The sequence below is a fragment of the Sparus aurata genome, chromosome 22 (genome assembly GCF_900880675.1).
Source record: "Sparus aurata chromosome 22, fSpaAur1.1, whole genome shotgun sequence".
NCBI classification, from domain to species: Eukaryota; Metazoa; Chordata; class Actinopteri; order Spariformes; family Sparidae; genus Sparus; species Sparus aurata.
This window is the reverse complement of record NC_044208.1, coordinates 13,824,238-13,846,979: the sequence shown is the minus strand read 5'-3', so window position 1 is coordinate 13,846,979 and position 22,742 is coordinate 13,824,238. Positions and strand designations below refer to the sequence as shown.

Genomic DNA, 22,742 nt, shown 5'->3' with positions numbered 1-22,742 from the left:
ATTTTGTCAAATGTGAAATGTTGTTTTATATGAAATTTCGGTGTGTTTTCTGAAATGTTTTTTTGTGTGAAATGTCGTTTTAAGAAATTTCGTTGTTTTCCAAGATGTTATTTTGTTTTGACCTCAACAGCCACCATAAAAAGGCCATTGCACACAGCCTACTCCATGCTATCTGTGTGAAAATCTAGAGAGTGCAACTTTGTGTCTTCAAGGTCATAATGGTCCATAAATGCTTCATAAACATACATAAAGAAAGTACGTTTTCATGTAAAAGCTTTTTTTTTCTAAAGGACAATAATTGACTCCTTATTTTGAAGGCTAAGTCTCCCCACTTCCGGTATCATTTTGTTTTGTTTGCAGCTTACTTGACGCAGATCGAAGATGGAAATAACGCACGCGGTAGCATTTCTTCTTTCGACGTCAGTGATACAAAAGCAGTAAAAGAATAGAGATGAGATGAGACTAAGATACAGACAAACACTCTTATAATCACTCATTAGCACATGTCTTTTTGTTAAACTAGCGTCAAACACTTCTACAAGAGGCTGTGTGTTCGCTTGTCATCTTTCGCACGACAGTGAATGAAGGAGTTTGTTCCCTTGGAGACGCCGTAGCGGCGGCTCCGCGCGCAGTTTCCGCCCACCCCGAACTCAGCAGGAAGCGAGCGGACCACAGGAAAGTAAGCGAACTATCAAAACAAACTAACTGCACCTACAGCACCGCATCATTCTCAGCACCACTGAAGCTAGCGGCCCATATCATCATCATGGACGGTGTGCCGACGCCTTTGCGGTGCTTCAACGAGTTCCATTCCGCGGAAATGTTCGTGGATGACGGGGTGGAATCGGTGACTTCAGTGGAGCAGGTGAGCGGAGGCACAGATTAGCTTCGTTAGGTAATGTGGCTAATGCTAATACTGTGGATGGAGGTGCGTTTGGAAAAGTGTGATAGAGTTTCAACTGTCTTCAACATGTAATGTTTTTTACTCATGAAAAAGCAAATTGCGTGATTAAAAAACAAAAAAAAGAAACTAGTTCGAGCTCGTGAGGTCGCCGTGCTTTAGCTAACCCAAAAGAGCAAACTTTAGCATTAGGTAGCTAGCATTCTACCTTAAAAGGATTAGGAATGAATTAACTTAGCTGTTAGCTAAGTAACTTAAACAGTCAGGCCAGAGGATGGACGGACACCATGTGAATGTATTGTACGACTGTTTCCATGACTCCAACAAATATATTAATTGACGTTGGATATCTAACCAAGTGTTAAGTTAAATCGATTCAGGTCCAGTAGAAGCTTATCACAAATAAAACGTGACCGAAGGCACCATATATGATTTTATGCTATATTTATTTATTTGTCTTAATTTAAGGTGGACAGTGTGTGTGTGTGTGTGTGTGTGTGTGTGTTAGTTATAGACATTTATAAAGCTCCATTGTAAATGTGCTGGCCTTAGCTCAACCGCAAATTTGAATCCATCAGCTGATAGAGTACCAAGAAACTGCAGCATAGAACTGCCAAAGATAAGTCTACACAAGCCAATGTGTAGTTTTTCCCAACAGGGTTGTCAAGTTTATCTGATCTGCCTTCAATACCCACAATGCAATTTGATGACAGCGTGGCCTCACTAAAGGTCAATATATCAGATTACATACAGCTTCCTCTGGAGCCACAAAAGGCTTTGTACTACTATCTTCACCTGTGCAGTAGTACTCCCTGACCTAAGGTCTGTAAACCCCCTCTGATGTATACATTTGGTGGAGTTGCCCTTTAATGATAAACTATTAAATCTTTAATATCAAGCACATTTCTGTTACAAATTTATTCTAAGTAGGGGTCGACAGATCAGTGGCCATGGACGATTATTGTAGTATTATCCCATTATGAGTATCAGTGATTTTTCCATCAGATTGCAGACAAAATAAGCAAATTAAAAATGTACTACTTTGGCACACTCACACAAAACATTTGATTGTTGACACGTCACAACTACTTGCCTATCGATGCTGAATAATCTAAATCTGTAAAGTGATTTGTATCTACGTGAATCAAACAAATGTAGTAGGGAGGAAGTATAAAGAAGCAGAAAAAGGAAATACCTATACTTGAGTAAATTGTACTTCGAAATGTAGGGTTTCCTTTTTACCGCAAATGAGTTCATTTTCACTCTCCTTGATTTCTGATAATCGGTATTGGTATTGGCCATGAAAATGCCAAATTAGTCAACCTCTAACCCTAAGTAATACTAAACTAGATTACCAATACATGTCAAATGAAATGTGTCACAGTTTTTTGGGGTTTAAAAATGTTCATAAAACACAAACTAATGTCACAGAATAAACACTCGAGTGAAGCTCTGCAATATCCCTCACCAGTTTTAAGTAGTGTATGTGATGCTTGTACAAACCATACATCTGCTCTCTGTTTGGCTAATGACAATACCAGCTGATGAAAAGGCTGAGTTTTATTATTTGGACTCTTGAGCTCCTGACGTTCTTCGTAATGACCGTTTACACCCCCCCCCCTTTCCCTGTCGTTTCTTTATGACTAGAAAAAAGTGGAACGCAGCATTGAAGAAGTCATCAGTGTTTACAAGCAGATACACAGCTTACCACAGTAAGTATCCAGAGCGTTCGCATGCTGTTGAAATATTGTGCTTTCACAGTATCTGTATATTTCTTTATTTATCTATTTACTTTCTATGTGCAACCAAAGTCTGAATTTTACCTTGGATGGGGGATATTCATAAGTTCAGACATGTTCATGCACAATAATTTAACTGTTGTAAAATAGAGCGAGCGAGAGAGAGAGAGAGAGAGAGAGAGAGAGAGAGAGAGAGAGAGATGCTCCAACAACTTGAAGAACAGTGGTTTATGTTGTTTTGAATTTTTTTATGATAAATCGATTAGTATTAATCTCTGAAATGTGTCAAAAAAGCTCATCAGACATCTTAAAATCGTTTTCTTGTCCAACCAACAGTACAGCGTTTTTTTTTCTCAAGTTTCACATTGACAGAGCTTTTTTACTTGTTGTTCTTCTTGTCTTTCACACAAAGAAAAATGATGCATCTTTAAATCATTTTCACCATAATTCTTATGTTAGGGTTGTTCTGTTAGCTCCAAGTTGTTTCCCATTAGTGGTTGTGATGATGTTTACACACAATTAATGTTCACCATAATTCACTAGAAAACCTGCTCCAGGAAATACTCTCTGTCTCACATACATTATTTCTTCTGATTAGATAGATGCATTATAAAATACTCACGAGGAGACACAAACTAGGACTGTTGAAATACATTACATTATGAAATATTTAGCGTTATGAAATATTGCATTGCAGCATACATTATTTATTTAATACTTAAAAAAATGTACCCAGGAACGCAACACTAATTCTGTAAACTTATCTTTTAAGAGACGTTGAACTGCATTATCTTTGTGTAAAAGACAGAGAATGACGTTGCCTTCGCTTCAGACACGTCTCTGTCAGGTCAGAAGTAAGTACAATAATTATGTGAAATCAGGACATTAAATTGGTCTGACCTTAGCTCAGTATATCACGAAAGCCTTTCAATAGTGTATGAAATCATTATGTGACCAATAAACTGGTCAGAACATGTGTAGCTCTACTAATAATGATCATTATCTATTCATAGGCCACTCATAATGTTGACTACATCTGCTGCCATTATGAGACATTTACAGGAACACTGCTCATTGGCTGTGGCTGCTTTTGATCACAAACACCTGCTGTGTGCCAACAGAGACTGCTGCACGCGCTGATGTGTGATGGCTGTTATCTGAATGGTGTGTTGATCGGCCCACATACTTTGCTCCTGCTGTCAGCTGTCATCAGTCCGCTCTTAATGGGGTGACTCATTTCATTTCTATGACAACTGCGCGGACCTGAATGTCAGCGACGTTGCAGCCAACGTGGAGATACATTTGGTTCCATTACAGGATAAATGTTATTCTGACATTGAGTAGTCATCGTCTGTTTTCTGTTTGGCTTCGACTCCGATTCAACAAATAGGATGCAAGCTTAGATTTCAACTTCGGTATTGTTATGTTTTGTTTTCAGTCGATACTGGTATGTAACGTTTTATATGACAGATTTTATATGACAGATTTTTTTTCTCTAAAATCTAAACAAATTCTGGCGCAGAATTTACAACATTCATATATATGTTCTCATAATGAAAAATGCGTTTTGTATTTGTTACCTTAGAATGAGCTTTTTATATCTACAGAGGGAGCCTTGCACATTTTGGAATTTTAGGTTCTCCTACACGCTTTAGAGGGGAGGGTAAGGTAAAGGGTTATTTATTTGGTTGCAGTCTGCAACCTCACCACTAGATGTCACTAAATCTTACACACTGGACTTTTAATTCAAATTGTTTCAAATTTTCTTTACGTGATTTGATAGTGGTATGAAGTAGAAGAAACAAAGACGCTCTTTTTGTGGCCTTTATTTGAAAGGGCAGGTCTATTTTATTCTTTTAAGGCTGTAATATTCTGTAGCTCCCAATAGTTTTAGCTATGTCTTCAAATCTGAACATTCAAATTTTGAATGCCCATCTGAAAAGTTTTTCCCATGTGATGTGACATATTCTGCATGATGATGTTGCTATAAATAAACCCTAGCCCACCTTATGTTCCTCTCCTCTGTGACGGAGAGCTACAGGTCTCTCTGTGACAGGATGAAGGGTATACTTTGGCTGATAACCCACAAAAATTTGGCAACAAGGCAGCGTCTCACAGGATTGTTTTTGTGCTTTAGAGTGTAACTGGCGTCACACAATCAGAAATTATGATTCACTGTTTCCTGCCCGACGACTGCTGTTCTGTCACTGTCCGGGTCCCTCATTGAGATGGGGTTTAGGTGCCAACTTCTGCTAGAGTTTTTACAAACAAAACAGATCCTGCATAGTGCGCCTTTTAAATTGGGTTTAATTAGATATAAGGAATGCATCTTTTTCCACCTCCACGCTAACACTTTGTTCTCTTCACTCTTCATGCCGAGTTGCTCTTTAAATCTCTTGAAATTCTTTCTGCATTACATTCATTGAACGCTTTAGATATATTTTCTTTAAATACTGCCTCCTTGCATGAGGACCTTTGCACACTTCCACACACAAAAATAGATATGATTTTGGTGGAGAAAATCCTCCCATTTTGTTTTCATGTGACATTTTATTCAGCCTTGGAAAAAAACTTGTTTTTTGACTGTAGATCATGATTTCCCTCAGGTTGTTAAACCACCAAATGAGAACAAACACAACTGAGGACGTGACCTTGTTGTGTCAGTGGTAGCTACAATGCATCCCTTTGTACTCCAGCTAAAAGTCACATGAAGAAAGTTGCATAATTGGCCAATTATGCCACTTAAACCAAGATGAGACTGCTGAAATATAATAGATTTTAAAGCGGATGCCTCTGCAAAAACCAAACCCTACAATTTGGTTAGAAGTTGGAAGTTTATTATTCAGCTTCAAACATCAGAGTATCTCTTCCCTCTTTTTCAGGCTGCTCAATGTGAGACTGAGATTATAGGTTTTAATATACCGTAGCCCGATCCACTCTCAACATTTAAACAGTTGAGTTGAATACTCGTCTTTATGAACAATACTCTAGTGGGCGGACCGGCTTTTAGCTGCTTAGCATTCGTCCTGTTCTCCCCGCCTGATTGTTGTTGTGTTGCAGAATTGCTGCTGTGAAACTTCGGGGCAGCGATCTGTGACTAACCCTGTGTAGGTAGAGTGTAATTACAATCGTCGTGGCAAACACTGCGCAAAAAGGGCAGGCAAGGAATTGGACTGGGTGGGTGGTGGCGGTGATGAGGAGGGAGGGAGGGAGTGTCAGCTGTCTTTGACTCACTGACACGCATTAATATGTGTTTGTGTGTTAGAAGCTGTGGATGCAGATGAAAGTTGCACTGCTGTTCCTGTGGAGCACACTGAAATTAAAATGATGAAAGGGAACTGTGTGTGACTGGAGATCAATAAAATGTAATTCGATTTTTTTTATTTTTAAAGCAAAAGTGTCACACATTTTCTCCTTCCAGCCCCTTGTATATCTCAATTTGTCACTTTACTTTGTCATGTATGACTGTAAATGAAGAGTTGGTTGGTTGAACAAAAGTAACTGTTTTAGCACGACACTTTGAGCCCTGGGAAACTGGGATGGGTGGGATCTTAATGTTCCTTTGTAATAAGTAAAGTAAAAATGTTTATGTGACATGATCGAGTGTGAAGCAAACAAAGAGGTTACTTAAACATTTTTCATTATGTGTTATTATGACTTGAGGTTACACAGTAAAATAGCAAAGGCCAAGAGCAGCATTTTTACAGAGGGGTTTCTTTTAACTGTTTCTTAAATATTTGTTGACATTTGACAGTTGCATTCAGACTTTAATCGATCCTTCTGTCCTGTGTTTGGTCTTCAGGCCGACGTTGTTGCGGGAACAACACTACCAATATCTCAAGAAGGGCTTACGTCACTTATCAGATGCTTATGAGGTACGGTATCACACTTCCAGCAAGCAGAAGCACGCATGTTTAACATCTCTTACGGCTATTTAAACAAGTATTCCACTGCTGGAAAGACGGCCCTTGCATTAAAGTGGGTTGTCTATGCAGCAGAAAGACATAAATAATCAAATTTGTGCCACATGAACAGAGAAAACAGAGGAAGGGCTTTGACATTCCCTTTTACACAAAAAGGTTAGATAACCCACAACATCCAGGATGCACTGCGCTGGCTGCTGGCTGCTAACAAAGTATCATATTACAGCTAAACAGTACACTGAAATATGTATTTCAAAACATTTTAGGCGAGAAATGGACAAACAGGATCCTGGTTTATATTTGTTCATATAGTTATTTAACTAACTTTCACTATTGCAGCTGAACAGTACATTAAAATACCAATTTTTCTGCATTTTAGTTGAGAAATAGGCAGCATATTAACAGAATCTTTGTTTGTGGTTTATCACCACTGCCTAATTTGGACTGTTTGGTCTGATTGCTCAATTGAGATCGAATATAGTCTTTGTGTCTGTGGACACGTACTCACAAAATGCAGGACAACAGTCTATAGTGGATAAACAGCCCTGAAATCCACTCGAGGACGTGTTTTGGAGGATTTTTGCTTGCAAAAAAGTAGAGGGGCTCTGGATGCAGACAAAATGGAAAGTTTGCTCATTTGCATAAACTATATAAATAAAAGATACCATCATTGTAGTGATGCAAGTTGTGAAACCTAATGAAACATACCGTAAAACCTAGAACTGAAGTTCACCCCGAGGTTGCATTAGTTCCTGTGTCCGTAATTACCGGTGTAGACCTGAGCCCTTCAGTGAGTGTGACCGCCCTGGTCACACTCACTGCCTCTGGATGTGTGTCCGATTGGCTTGCCCTGCTGTAAAAAGAAAAACCACTGTACTCACTTTGCAAAAAACTATGCTTGTCTGCTTTCGGGAAGGTCACCTCACCTGTTTTTTGTGTGTGTGTGTGTGCGTGTTAGCTGTTCTATACTTTGGCCATAAAAAAAGATAGCGACGACCATGTGTTCTCTGCCCAGCCTCCAGCTCCCTTTCAGACTGATTTGACTGCAGATTTGATAATTTTCTTAGTTTCCTTTGAAGCCGCATTGACAGCAACGGAGCAGCAGTGTTAAAAAAGAATTGGCAATGGAAGTTGAAAGCTGAGTCACAATACTCTGTAATATATTTCTGTTATATAAAAACTAGGGGTGGGAAAAATAATCGATTCGAACTTGTGACACCTGTAACTAACTATCGGGTATTTCTGTCATTTCGCACTGCGTTCAAATGGTTACTTAAAGCCATCATTCCCAGCCGCATACATCGTTATTAAGTTGAATCCAAGTCGATGTGAAAACTGTACACTGTCAAACAGCCTGCACAGTATGTTGAAATCCAGCCCGAACTCAGCGTGAGGTCAGTCAGGTGTGGCAAAGTGTGAGACGTCCAGATCAACCTGTGATACAAACACCTGTATCGACCGTCGACCAGCTGCAGCTGTATTAATGTACTGTAACATGTATGCTGCTACAGGAACACTTTTCTTTTCCTTTTGGTTCTTTGCAAAGCAGCATGTTTGCTAGCAAATGTAACCTTCCAGTTGACTTGCCACATTTCTTTCATTTGTTTTATTAATCAAATATATTGGAAGTAAATTAAGTATGGATCATTACAAATGCTTTGCTTTGAAAGTACCAAGTAGTCACACAGTGAGAAAAAAGTAGGAAGTGATTAGCAAACTCAGATTTAATTATTAATTATTTTTAAATGATGCATGGAAATGTACATAAAATTGCTGCATCGAGATGCATCGAGAATTGGTTTAGAATCGAATCGTTGACCTCTGAATCAGAATCGAATCGAATCGTGAGGTGCCAAGAGATTCCCACCCCTCATAAAAACGGTACAAAAGATTGTATTGTTTATATTATAAACACCATTACATGTTCACCAGCTGCTGAATCTGATATTTTTACATTTTGTCAGCTGTTATTTTCCCCCTCTCTGTCTGTGTGTCCACTCTGTCTCCGGCCAACTGATCTCACCGGATCTTTTACTGCTCTAATTGGTCATCTGATGCCCATCTGATCATGTGATGTGTGTATTGTGTGTGTCTTTGTGCAAGCAGTGTCTGGATGCTAGCAGACCGTGGCTTTGCTTCTGGATCCTTCACAGTCTGGAGTTACTAGAGGAGCCCATTCCTGCTGCAGTAGCCTCAGAGTGAGTCACGTACGCAAAGGCGCACACACACACACACACACACACACACACACACACACACTTGGACTTGGACTGTACAACTTAGCACTACCAAGGGGCATTAATGGAGCCAAATAAAGCCTTTGCGGTGCCAAGGATTTTTTTATTATTTATTAGCATTAAATTAGTCTCCTAATTACTGTAGTCAAGCAAATGTTGTTCTAATTCCAAAGTTTGATAGATAATTAACTGTAGCAGGTCCAACTGCAACAACAGTAGAAGCTGTAGTCATTCTTTATTGTGTGCTGCAGTATATATATTATAAGTGATAATGCAAATGCCATATGCACATGGATTTGTGTGACGCAATATTGTTTTTTTTTTTATTTGATTAATTTATGGGCATTCAGCAGTGTTTCTCTGACCACCTAGTGTTAAATTCCCAACATCCCCAAAAACAATATATTTATATATATGTATATTACAAATTATATCCAAATATAATGATGATAATGAGGCTATCCTACTCACTACCAGGCTTTGAGCCGCTCAGTACCACATACAACGCTCAATTTAGAACATGACGTTTTACCAAATCAACTCACAGACCATGAGGGGGCTCTTGCGGAACATACTTGGTGGATGGCTGGCCTACAGGAATACACATTTAACATGTGAAAGTGACAACATTTATTTCCAGGTCACAAGATGTTACATGTCCAGTGTGTGGGATGTAGCGACATTTAGTGGTGAGGCTACAAGTTGCAACCAACTGAATACACCTCTTCTCACCAAACCTTATTGTACAGGGTTTCTCAAACCTATTAATCAAGTAACGGATTTCTCGTGAAGGGCAGGGGTCAATAACAAATTAATTTTTTTAATCTGCCAATATAGAAATTATTGGGATACATATATTATTTTAGAATGTAAATGTTAAAAGTGCTGTAGTGAAGTAATAACAAATATAGTCAACAAAGTTTCAGACAACCTTCTGTGGCCTTTCGAGACTAACTATGGTAAGAGTTTGATTTAGCAACTGGCTCTACTGGGGGTAGCGCTCTCCTACTGTTGATCTGATTGGTTGGAGTTAGCCCGTGATAGATGTTGTTAGACACATGGTTCGCTTTTTGAAGTGCAGTTTCTAAGACCAACTTTTTAAGAAACCATCTGCTGCGTCAGGTTGTATTTATTGTACATGCGCACACATCTGCATTGGTGTTAAGGCTGAAGATGCCATTGCAGTCGTGAACAAGAAAAATTTTAAATCACTTGTTAAAGGTCCACTATGTAGTTTTTTAGAAGACATTTTAATCAAACTTAAAACTCAGTTTCATACTGTTTTACTTTTGTTTATATGTGGCGGACCCTGCCACCTTTCTGGCTTCAAACAGTGTTCTGATGACCTTATTTTCCTCTGACAGCAGCTTGTTTATACATTTATGGAGAAAAATAAATATTCCTGAGTTTGTATCATTACCTCATTAATATTGTAAATTCTGAGTTTGAATTTCTTCTCCTGAACTACATAGTGGCCCTTTTTAAATACAATATTACAAAGAACTTTTTCTTCCCTCTCAGACTCTACGTCTCTACTCAAGTTTTTATAAAATCATCCAAACCAAATAAATCATCAGAGATAGACAAAATGAGTTAACTGCACGTGCCCAGAATATAGCTTATTTTTCTAGTATAGCATTAACATAGATTTTTTTTTCCTTTTATTGTTTCCACATCAGCAACAATATACCTTAATTTGTATCTGCAATCTAACACTACACTAATCAATAATCATGGTGCTGATGCAAGAAGCAGTGAAATAACATTTAAACTCAAATTATCGTGACCACTCAACAAGTCTGATGGAAGTATTGAGCAGAACAGACAGGTGTATTATGTTCATGCAGCTGTAACGACAAACCGTGGTGCTCGTATCGCCACCAGAATGCCTCTCGATTGAATTACTGCCAGTCCGAAGTAACACTGCAAACCCTGGAGCGAGTGGCGATGCCAGGCTGCCAACCCACACTCTCATTATTACTGCGAGGGATGCCAACTCACCGGCTGGCACTGGCCGGCGCCAGTGTGACACACACACACACACACACACAAACGCACACACAGGCCCTCTTCAAGGATTTCTAACAATGCAACCTACAACAGATTGCTCTCTCTATCCCATGAAGTGTACACTGTTCTCAGGTCAGTATTGGCACTGGACCGGTTGGCCAAAGTTAATGTAGGTTTCTCTTCCAACTCAGTTGGCTCGAGTCATGCTCGCAGCTTTGTGATTTCTCTCCATGGCGGAGGATGAAGAGGACGTTGATGTGAGAAGCAGCTTTGTGCACGAAGCACGGAAAAGAAAGGAATCTGTGGTTGAGGAGGTCTCAGCTCGGTGCCACATCAGCAAGAAGTCTGAGCCAGTGGTGCTCACTTTACAGCCTGCTGAGTGTAGGCCTAAAATGCAGATGTTTGGTGGATTTATGCTGCCGTTTGTGTGTAATGTTTAAGAGAATTGGTTTGTCCAAGTGAGGTTTTTAGAAGAAAAGCGCTTGCATTTGTTTTTGGATCTTATCGGAAACAATTTCTTTAAGTACACACTCAAACGTACAACATGAACTACAATTAAACATTGTTTTGTGGAATAACGTTATTTCTTCTTCCCTTCACAGTGTGTGTCAGTTTCTGGCTCGCTGTCAGAGCCCGACGGGGGGGTTTGCTGGAGGACCAGGACAACACGCCCACCTCGCACCTACCTATGCTGCTGTCAACGCCCTCTGTATCATCGGCACAGAAGAGGCCTATAATATTATAGACAGGTACAGTCTCTGTCTAAGACTACACAGAGTATAACTGTGGTGGTAAAAACACAACTTCACAGAACATAGAAAGGTGTCTACAAAAGCAGACTTCAGAAAGACGTACTGGTTGATGGGTAGTTGATTGTTTTGTGTCGTACAGACCTCAAACTAAACCCTAACCCAGCATTTATTATCATGATTAAAAGGATACAATCAGAGTTAATATGAACAGCCGGGTAAAATAATTAGAGTCACTATATAAATTGATTGCTTTGGGTATAAAGGAATACATTAAACCTTATTGTTCAGAGACTCAGTTCTAGTAACAATTTTAGATGTGAGGATAAAGTCTAGATAACATATTTGGTTCGGGTACCTTGAACGTACTTGCATGATTTGTGCTTTAAAGCTTCGCTCAAGATATTTGAATGTAAAACTTTAGCAGAGTGCCAAGTGATATAGTAGACAGCTTTGATGTAGAGTGTACATTTTGTCCTCAGCAGTATTTAGAATCAACAAAACTCGAGACATTTTTATCTTTTTTGTAACTCAAGGCTCGAGAAAATCACTTCAGATGCCAAGATCAGCAGTTTGTCATGGTGACTTTGTCGGAGAGAGAGATAACTTGGAGTTAAACAATTTGCTGCAGTTAGTAGAATTAGAAAAACGCCTTGTGCCGTCTAAGTGAAAAAGATTTTTTTTTTTAAATGAGAGCTTTTTTCCGTTGGATCAGTTTCATGGTATAAAGTAATTATGAGTATTCCCACATTTCGAAGCTTTTTATCAGTGGCTGTCTAATGATGTTTAGACTTCGATGTTCGATGATGAAGCACTTCAGGCAGAACATTGCAGACATATCGTATGAACCAGCAGCCGAGCATTTAGAGTTGACGTCAGATGAAGTTTTAATACTAATTTCTGTGCTTATTCTGTGAAGCTATTAACGTCTGTGTGTTGCCTTTTTATTAGTGCTCGATTAAATCTCAACCGTTTCCCTCCCACGTTCTTTCTCTCTCCTTATCTCCTTCACCCAATCCATATCCTCTACTCTCCTGCTCCTCTCCTCACCACATACATGTCTGCTCTCCAGGGAGAAGCTGTTAGATTTCCTATGGTCAGTGAAGCAGCCAGACGGCTCGTTCGTGATGCACGTCGGAGGGGAGGTGGATGTCAGGTGAGCACCAGGAGACGACGCCACCTGTTTGTTCAGTTTCGTCCTTTTTATTCTTACTGTATCATTTTGTTTGTCAGCACCACACAATGACATCCATAAAGCACCAAAATGAAAAACACACATCGCAGTTTCAATTAGGAGCATATTCGGTATCTCGTTATTGTGTATTTGTTGTGTGACAGTCAGATGAATTCTAGTCGTTTCACCAAATAAGTGGGACATTTCTGAAAACTTTTTATCTCCCTTTCCTTTGTTGCTCTTTATCTTCCCTTTCAGTGTTGATAGAAGAAGAGAAATACCCACATCTCTCTTGCATAAGAGTGCATTTATTATATTTGAGTTCCTGTGTGTCAGGTCGTCTCCCTTTTGAATCTGCTATGTGGAGCAGCAGGGCTTTAATAAGCAGCTTTGAGGTGTCGTTCTCTCTTTCAACAAAGAACCGGAAAAAAGTCAAAGTAACTTTCTCAGTCTCAGAGGGCGCCGCTCTCACTTGCCAACCAATTAATGCGCCACCATCGTTATGTTTTATTTAAACTCTTTTCCTTTCTCGTGGGTTCGCTTATCCGTCGCCGTCCTGTGAACACCTCGCATCTCCAAAATGTCAACTTTTCGTGAGCAGCCTTGTATTAATTCCTGAGGTAATCCAGTGGATTTATTGGCCTAAAGAAGCAGAAGGATTTGCTTAAACCCACTTTTCATTTAGGATAAGTCTGGTGATATTCAATATTTTACTACCGTCAACAAATCCCTTGAAAAGACCAAAACTAACAATGAACTTATCCGACTAAAGCCCTCTGCTCTGTAGACCTATATTAGCCATAAACGCATGTTCCTTCTTCAACACGGCCATTGATGCGAGTCAGTCACACACACACCATCCTGCTGCTGCCAATACTCACCAGAGCAGTAAATGTGGATTAATCTGCAGCTAAAAATAGTGCATTTGTGCAGTTGGGACTGTTTACTCCTGTTTGAATAATGTTTGCTAAAGTGCCAAGCTGTTTTTGGAAAGAACTGCGCCTGTAAAAAAAAAAAGAAGGGAACTATTGATTTGTGGCCCCTATTTGTAACATATACATTTTCAGTATAAACAAATAACAGGGTATGGAATATATTATATAAGGTTCACATGTTAACCATTTACTAGGCCCTTATTAGCATGAATATTAGTAAGATCTATATGATAACAGCTAATTTCACATAATATATTTTAAAGATAAGTCAATATCCTGTAGTCTCTGTACAGCTGAGGGTAAAAAAAGAGTTAAGATGGAGTGAGAGAAGATGATTTATTGTTTCAGTGCTCTACTGCGATCTGTCGTGTAGGTTGTAGACATTTGTGTTCTTCGTGTTTGTCTCTTTCTTCTCCTTCGTCTTCCTTTTCTTCTTCTCCACAAACCACCTTTAAAGGTCCATTCTGCCACCTACTGCATACTGTTACAAACCACATTTATGAAGTGTTATTAAGGTAGAATATCTAGAGCTTATGGAGGGAAACTCTTAATGAGAATCAGAATGAGGCATTATTAAGTGTTTTAGCATGACTAATAAAGAACCAATATGCTACTAACATGTATGTTAATGAGCGACTGCTCAGTGGTTTATATTTCTGCCCTTAATTAAAGAGTTGCCGCTGTCTTCATACTATAGTTAGTGTGGCGTTGTCCCCGGCAACGCTGACATTGTCCGAAAGAATGACACTTTTTATTTGTTATCCACAAACCAGTAAAGATGTGTGTGATATCATATTCAGTTAAAAATGTCCTGACCACAACTACTACACTCAAGGTCACTGTAATGATGATATGTCACTTAAACACATCAGGCTCTGGCTGCACAGGTGATGCTTGTTAGATTGGTAAATTCACCGCTGTTTCTGCTCTCTTTAGGGGACTTGTTGATTTTAATGATAAATATAAATTAGTATGAGCCTCATCTTTGAATTCCAAGGGTCGAATCTTTACAGTTTTCTTCCAACAGAGTAAATCATAAGACATAAAAGCCATGAGCACTTGACAGTATGACCGGCTAAAACACAAACTAGATGTTTATATTTGGTGCGCTGGCAGTCTAAAAATACGATGCTTTGGAAGATATCATGTAAGTGTAGGAGGAGCCTTCCTGCTCACCCACATCTGTGTTTTCTTCCCTTTTTTTTATAGGAGCGCATATTGTGCAGCCTCTGTAGCATCGCTCACAAACATCCTCACACCAAAGCTGTTTGAGAACACGACCAACTGGATCCTCAGGTACATCCCACCACCAACACTCGTATTGATTTAAGACCGTTTTGTGCCTCCATTTTGTCCATAAACCAGGGAGTTTGTTTTATTGACCGTTTCCTGTGTCTCCAGCTGTCAGAACTGGGAGGGCGGTCTGAGCGGGGTGCCAGGTTTGGAGGCCCACGGTGGCTACACTTTCTGTGGCACAGCCGCCCTCGTCATCCTGGGGAAAGAACATATGCTGGATCTCAAAGCCTTGCTGGTGAGAAAACCCCCATCGTCCGACATTTTCACAATAACGGCCGCATTTCTCGGTCATTCAAGGAAAAAATAACGGGTATGAGGGAAACATGAAACATCCCCCTGCCCAGAATAACCTGAGGTTCTGCTTTGGGCTCGAGTTTAAGGACAAAAAAGATGCTATCAGTGTCCGTCACAACAGAGCCTTTGTGCTGCAGCAATATCCCTTTAATAGGCAGCTGAAGGGCCAAGCGGAAACACACCGCTGTGATAAAATAAAAATCTAATGTCATAACCCAGAGCGAGATTTCATCAAGTCAGAGGTCTGATGATGTCTGCTGAAGAAACGTGTCGGTACAAAACATCACAGCTTTTCTTTTCGCTTATTTTGTGGTTCATCAGTTTCCTTGAATTTGATTTCAGCAACATTTTCTGTCTCATAGAATCATTTTCAGCTGTTAGTGACACTTTGACACTTTTTAGTTCTGTATGACGCCACTAGGCGCAGTCTTCTGTCATTTGACTTATTCTAGAGACATAAGCGATCAGAACAGCAGCTTTGGGGCTTCAGTGTGGTAAGAGCTATAGTGTTGTGTTCAAGGACTCTGCAGCAAAATACATGAATTAAAAGAACAGTTCACCCTATAAAACAAAAACTTGTATCTGCAGTGCTGTTTATCCACCTAGATTGTTCTGGTTTGAGCTGCCAAGTGTTGGAGGTATGTGCGGTAGTGATGTGTGTATTTTCAGCTTGTGGTGCTCAAAGTGCCAGAAAATACAGTTGAAGGATTAGAGCTGCAACACTAATCACTCGTCAGCTTTTAATTATTAACCCAGCCTCTTACGTGTGAATACGTTTCGGTTTCTTTACTCCTCTGTGACAGTTAACTGAATATATTTGGGTTGTGGACAAAACAAGACATTTGAGGGACGTCATCTTGGGCATTTCTTTACCATTTTCTGACATTTTATCCACCAGTTTCATGGGTAGGTTACTGGGGAAATGAATATAGGTGATACTTCCTGTGCTGGTAGAACTAGCGTGACAGAACATCAGAACTGGTGCACTGGCTGCACTTTTAATGCCTTAGAAGGGTAAGATAAGTGGGCCAACGACAATAATAATAGTGTTAGTAATATTCACACGTTTAAGTCGCTATCCAAGACCTTCATGAATGATTAATATGGCATACAAATTTCTCTAAATAAAGAGGATTAGCGACCATGGAAAACGGTGTATAAATAGCACTAAATCTTTCGCTGTTAGCTTCAGGTCATCTGGGGAAGAAGAGATGGTGTGCGTCTCCAGCATGTTTCTTTTACCTGCTATTTAAAGGAGAAACAAGAGTCTGTTAGGCAATGTTTAGGGTCATCATTCAGGATTAAATACCACTTTATATTCAAAGTATCAAGGATGTAAAATGCCCCTCCAGCAACTGCCCTCATACCGTCACCACCATCACAGCATCTATTCAAATTCTGTGTGATCACAAAGTCACATTTGCATGTGAAAACCTGTTTAGGTAGGCCGGTAAAGCATCCCTTTTTCTTTAAACAACCGTGCAGCCGAAGTTTAGCAGTGCACGGCCTCTGGAGTTTTCCTGTGTCCCTGTGTGTACCCCGGAGAAGCTCTGTAAATACAGACTTCTGTCTGGGGGGTTTAACCTGAGTGTCAGTGGAGCTGGAGGTGACAGACGGGGGCGGGGACGGTCCGCTGTGCTTCAGTTAAAGTTGTAAGTTGACACCAGCTCAAGAATATCCCCAGCAGCTGGACTCACCTGCTGTACACTTTCGCCTCTGCTGACATAAGTCCTATATAGTGCAATAATTTGGCAGAAAAATAATCTACAGAACACATTGTGTGTTTCAGATTTGAGTGCAATAACCCTTTGGAACTATCCATCATGGTCATTTGTGCATGTATGTTTTAATCTAGTTTTATATCATTCTGTCACTTTCCATCTGCCTCTGATCGCCATTTTTCATCATTTTATGACATTTTATGGACCAAACAACAAATCAAGAATTAATCAATAGATGAACATGATCAACACTGAAAACAAAATGTTAGCTGTGGCACTAATTTGTTGTCTTTCTCTGTTTTATAGAATTGTAACAAGACATTTGAAAATGTTTCGGTGGGGCTTAAAAAATGATGACTCATTTTTCAGCACATTTTTTAGCCCCAGCTTTCAGAGCGAGTGGAGACTAAAAAATGCCTGTATCATAAGACGAGAACACATCAGTCTGAAGAATCTCGCCTCAGATCTGCAGCAGCACTACAATAATTTACATACGGTGTAGTTCTTCTTATTGAACAACCATTTTGTTTCCTGAACAGTATGCGGTATTTGAGTGGGTGTGAACAAAAATGGCTTTTATGAAGTTGTCCTTTCTCGAGCGATGCAGGATGAGTCACGCGCTGTTACATAGCCCCAGTTGTCATCCCCGAGAGAATGAATTAAACATTAACATTCAGAAAAGATTCACGTTGATGGCAGCGCTCGGATTGATGTGGCCTTGTTGTATTTATTACTCTGCATTACTGAGGTTCCATATTCAAAGATGACAATTAACAATCTAGTGAAGAGCGGAGAGGTTTGTGCAAACAAGTGAAAACAATGACGGCTTTTTTTAAAGAGCGCTGCCTGTCAGGCGCAGAGAAAAGGGAAGCCGCATGTTACCCACGATGAAGCCTGGTCAATGAGTGATCAGTCTGTCTGTTCTAATGAAATACACACTCTCGGCAGCGGCACGCATGAAGCATTTATGATGTAGATTTACTGATCAGAGACATCATGTCACATGACGGATCAGATTTCCACAACATTTGTGAAATAATGATGTTTAAAGTCTCTCTGCCGGATAAAACTTAGTCATTCTTACTCACATTGAACACGACACACATTTCTAAGCAGGAAATGAACCCCTGAGCTAACACTAATAAGATAAACACTGTCCTCCCTCTTCCCTCTGACAGATTAGACCCCAGCTGGTGTCAAACACAATATTCCATAATTACTCAATCCAAGCCACCGACACTGGATGCGCACCAATTAACGGTTTCCATGACAATGATATTGCAAATTCCCCTCCCACTTTGACAATTTTAACACCCCGCTTTCCTTCATTTCTTCTCCTGCGTCTCTGGTCCTGTGAGACCCTGAGGGGTTTCAGAACTGCTCTGTCACTCGAAGTGTTCAGGAAGGTTTACCTTCCTCCTTTTAATTAAAATCCAAACGGTGATGCCCTGTATGCTCTGTCAGTTCTTCCTCACGGTATTGAAAGTGGTATTATATATCGATATTTTTCAGGGCATTGCGTCGCAGTTGGAAATTCCAGCATCGTGACGACACTAATGTGTGCTAAATGTGTGGTCTGTCCTCCTCAGCGGTGGGTGGTCAGCAGACAGATGCGATTCGAGGGAGGCTTCCAGGGCCGCTGCAACAAACTTGTGGACGGCTGCTACTCTTTCTGGCAGGCTGGACTCCTACCTCTGCTCCACAGAGCCTTATTCAAAGAAGGTACTGTATCTTCAGTCATAGTTGAGGCCTGAGGTCAGGAATGCTTTCTAACAAAGTTTTCCTCATGAGTTGTAAAAACTCACCAGTTGGTGCACTTCTTTTCTACTCAAAACTCAGATCACTGCTGTTTTTCTAACCCTTTTCTCCCTAAAAGTCCTCTAAGTCTCGAAGTAAGAATGCTCTTTCCTCCATGTAAGTGAGCTACACAAAGGTAATTTCAGCTGTTGGAAATATACTGTTGGCTCTATTATTTTCAACCTGAAACCAGACAGTTTTATGTGAGTTTCACACACAGTTTATCTCCTTTTGCATTTTAAAGTTTATTGATCGCAGTTTGCAGTTAACAAGATCTTCAAGCAGCGCTCAGAAAATGAAACGTACAAGCAGAATTGCAAACAAAGCTGCTGATAATATGCCCCGTTTGACTACATTAGAGGAAACATAATGCTCATTTTCAGGGTCATAAATTCATCCAGGAGAATTAGTAGAATAGGTTCTCATGCTTCAGTGCTCAAAAAACACATCCTATTTCATATTCTCCCTCCGTCTGAGCTCCTGTTTCTGTTTTTGCAACTATGTAGAACTTCTGGTAAAGAATCCATCGTAATAAGTCACAAAATTAAAGGCTGGACTAGTGATGCAGGTGTTTGTGGGAGAGAGGGGCTTCTGTTTGGCGCAGACTTTTTGATTTTTAAGATCTTGCACATACACATGAAACACTGAAGGAAAATGATGTCGGTAAAAAAAATTGCGTATAGTTGCGTAGTCTCAGATGCTCACTGCGGAGCATCTGAGACGCAACAGCTAACCCCCGTTTTCAACGTTGGGATCACACGTTCATCTCTTGTGAAGCAACATTTGACTAGTAAAGAAAATGAATTAATAAAATAGATGAATAATAACATGTGTGGGGCACTAGGTATATTTTAAGAAAAAATTACAACTCAGAAATGTAAGACTTGAATATTATTAAGGTAATAATAAAAACTCGGAGGCAGTTTTCTTTTTCATCACTGAATAAACAAGCTGGTCTCAGATTTTGAAATGTATCAATGATTTCTCCCCCAAAACTACATAATGCACCTTTAACCTAGACTACACTAGTATTTCTGGTGCTGACTAGCGAGAGTAGCAGCCGCCAATGAGTCTAAAATGAGATTCTTGAATGTGATTGGTCTGTTTGTTCAGGAGAGTCCGAGCTGAGTCGGCAGCGCTGGATGTTCGAGCAGCAGGCCTTGCAGGAGTACATCCTCCTGTGCTGTCAGAACCCAACAGGGGGGCTCCTGGATAAGCCTGGCAAGTCAGTTCCACACCATCTGGACACACACACACACACACACGTACACCACCCCCACATATCAAGGCTGGAACACTCTACACACAATCAGGTGTGATTCACTTTGTTGTACTCATGCACATGAGTGTCTCGTGTTGTGTGTTCGTGTGTCCAGATCCAGAGATTTCTACCACACGTGTTACTGCCTGAGCGGCCTCTCCATCGCACAGCACTTTGGGAACGTGGACCTCCACCATGAGATCATCCTCGGCAGGGAGGAGAACAGATTGGTGAGGGGAAGACGGCTGGATTAATTAAAAAATGGCTTACTTTTTGATGGGGAAGGATTCATCTTCCTTTAAATCCAACCACTCGTGGTTTTTTTAAGAGAATCATCAAAACCTCTTTTATTCTCCGGAAAGACGAGCATTACTCCTACAAGTGTTGTTGTCTTTGTTGGCAAACAGCGCGATGATCAGTTTTGACGATTTGATTGGTGTTACAGCGTCTGCAGCAGTAATGTTTGTCTGCAGGTCCTTGAAAGTGAAAAGACAAAAATTCAAGTATATCAAATTAACTGAGCGCCTTTTTAAAAAAAAAGTCTCATCAAAGGCTCATTTTGCCTCTGATGCACTTGAACCCTTTGATTTATTCCACCATGTTGTAAATTATTAAACTGCCGGCTTCTTTTAATCTGCCAGTTTAGCAGAAACATTTGCTATGAATTTAGACAGTCGAGAGAGAGGACCACACTGTTCTTCATTTCTGCTCCTTTATATGCATCACATGCTTCATATCTTCAGTGTGACGGCCGAGGCTCCCATCCCCTGATCTTGTCCCACTTTGATGCAGATATAAAAGGAGAAGCAGCGGTTGTTTAGTGGAGTTTTAAGTAATCGAGATGTGGTTTAACTTAAAAGATGTCAGCGGCCGCGCAGTTGCTTTTATTTCCTGTTTCCTGTTGTGTTACTCACACTGACAGCTGGTTACAGTAAATCTGCCCACGCTTACATGCGTTTGCATATCTACTCTTCACAGTGATGGAAATATATTCAAGTACATGTTTGACATACTTGTCCTTCACTTGAGGATTTCCTTCTTTTTTTTTTATACTTTAAACTTCCACTCGACTACGGTATGGAGTACTTTTTACCACATTTATTGGAGTAGCATTATATACATGCATTTAATTCTGTGTAATTTACTTTTACTTCTGTGCTGTTGGCAGTGGTGACTTTCAGATTTATTAAAGTAATATCTTAACAAGCTTCAACACTGCCTCTGAGGTTGAGGATGTATCTTGTATTGGTGTAGGTCAGAATCTAGGACCGCTTTTTTTTTTTTTTTTTTTTTCTTTCCTTTGGTCCGTTTACCGACAAACGTGTGGCAGAATAGGGATGTTAATGATTAAGATGATTTAAGATTTTAACTGATCAGAAATGTTTCATCGGACGGAGAGGTACAAATACATCAAAAAGTATCCTGTTATGAATGTTCAAATAATTGCTAATCCAATATTCCAAAATAAAATACAAAATACTGCAATGAGAAAAATGTATATTACAACATTTATAACAAAAATATCTAAATACAGTTTGGAGAGAAAATACAGAATGTAATGTAGATGAATAAATGCCTAAAATAGATATAAAACAAGAATCTGTTCTCCTTTTTGGATACGTCACCAGTTGGGTGTCGATTCAACTCTGGAAATTCCAGAGGCTTCGTCTGTGGCCGTGTTGCGTTAGATTGGATTGCACTGTTTTTTTCTGCCGCCACAACACAGGGCTGACAAAATGCAGAAGAGTGTTTTAAAAATAAGATTTTAGTTCAATTTCTAAGTATACAACGCAAACTTTAACTCAACAAAACAACAAAAAACAGCAAAGTGAAGACAAACAAAAGTAGATACAAAGACAACATGCATTTAAATCAAACAAATAGGCTCTCAAATAGTGTCTGCATTTAGACCACGTGTTACTATTTAAATACAGTGCAGAAGTGTTTAAAGAAACTGATTATTTCACTCTGAATGAAATCAACGAAGAGTCTCCGTGAACAGTGGAGTCAGGTCACGGTGAACTGTAATTGTTAAGACGTACAGAATAGGTATGAGTGAAACTGTAAAAAGATTAGATAATGACTTGTTGTTCCCTCCTTTAGGCCCCGACTCATCCAGTTTACAACATTTGTCCAGAGAAGGTGGCTCAGGCCGTGCAGCACTTCCTCCGGCTGCCCGTCCCTGACGTCAACAAGCAGCCCGCTGCCTCCGCTGGCGACAGACCGGAGGATTCCGCCTCCACCTCTGGATCAGCAGACCATCAGTCCTAGTTAGTCCTCAGAAGAGACGTCACTGCGCGTGGAACCTGCCAACTCTTGGGAAAAGGACTCGAACCAGCAAACAGCGGTCAGGTCTGTCGTAGACAAGCCCGGAGAAGTGGTTCGAGGGTCGACCCTCAGTAGAAACGAGGGCTGGAGTTTAGGAGCAGTTTGCCTGAGTTAAAGGTCGACAGTCGGTTCTGGACAGCTTCGCATTCAGCTGAGTTTTTGCTTGCAATGCCTCTCGTTTTCATTGTCTGAAATAAAAGTGAAACTTTCTAAAGTTACAGTTCACGGAAGTTAATAAAACTTTTTATAATGGTGTTGTGAATTGCTTTATAGCCATTTAATGAAGGTACACACTTTGGGAACCTTTCAGATGAATCAGTGCTTCAATAGGTTCTGCTAAATAAAAAAAAAATCTAAACTAAAAAACAGGATTATAC

The 22,742-nt window shown here is 40.0% G+C and overlaps 1 protein-coding gene across 2 annotated transcripts; it reads left to right on the top strand.

Moving 5' to 3' along the window:
• Positions 1-366: 366 nt before the first annotated feature.
• On the top strand, positions 367-22,706 carry fntb (farnesyltransferase, CAAX box, subunit beta). 2 transcript variants are annotated; one of them, XR_003982502.1, is made up of 12 exons: positions 367-865; positions 2,549-2,613; positions 6,443-6,515; positions 8,670-8,761; positions 11,413-11,559; positions 12,632-12,715; positions 14,878-14,964; positions 15,070-15,199; positions 18,569-18,701; positions 19,890-19,997; positions 20,153-20,267; positions 22,141-22,706. XR_003982502.1 is itself a non-coding variant. In XM_030406023.1 (12 exons), exons 1-12 carry the CDS (start codon positions 767-769, stop codon positions 22,306-22,308), a joined length of 1,305 nt encoding a protein of 434 aa, XP_030261883.1. In that variant the 5' UTR covers positions 371-766; the 3' UTR covers positions 22,309-22,627. The 2 variants fall into 2 exon arrangements, 1 of the variants encoding a protein (XP_030261883.1); XM_030406023.1 differs by having other exon boundaries at positions 371-865; positions 19,890-20,001; positions 22,141-22,627.
• Positions 22,707-22,742: the final 36 nt, after the last annotated feature.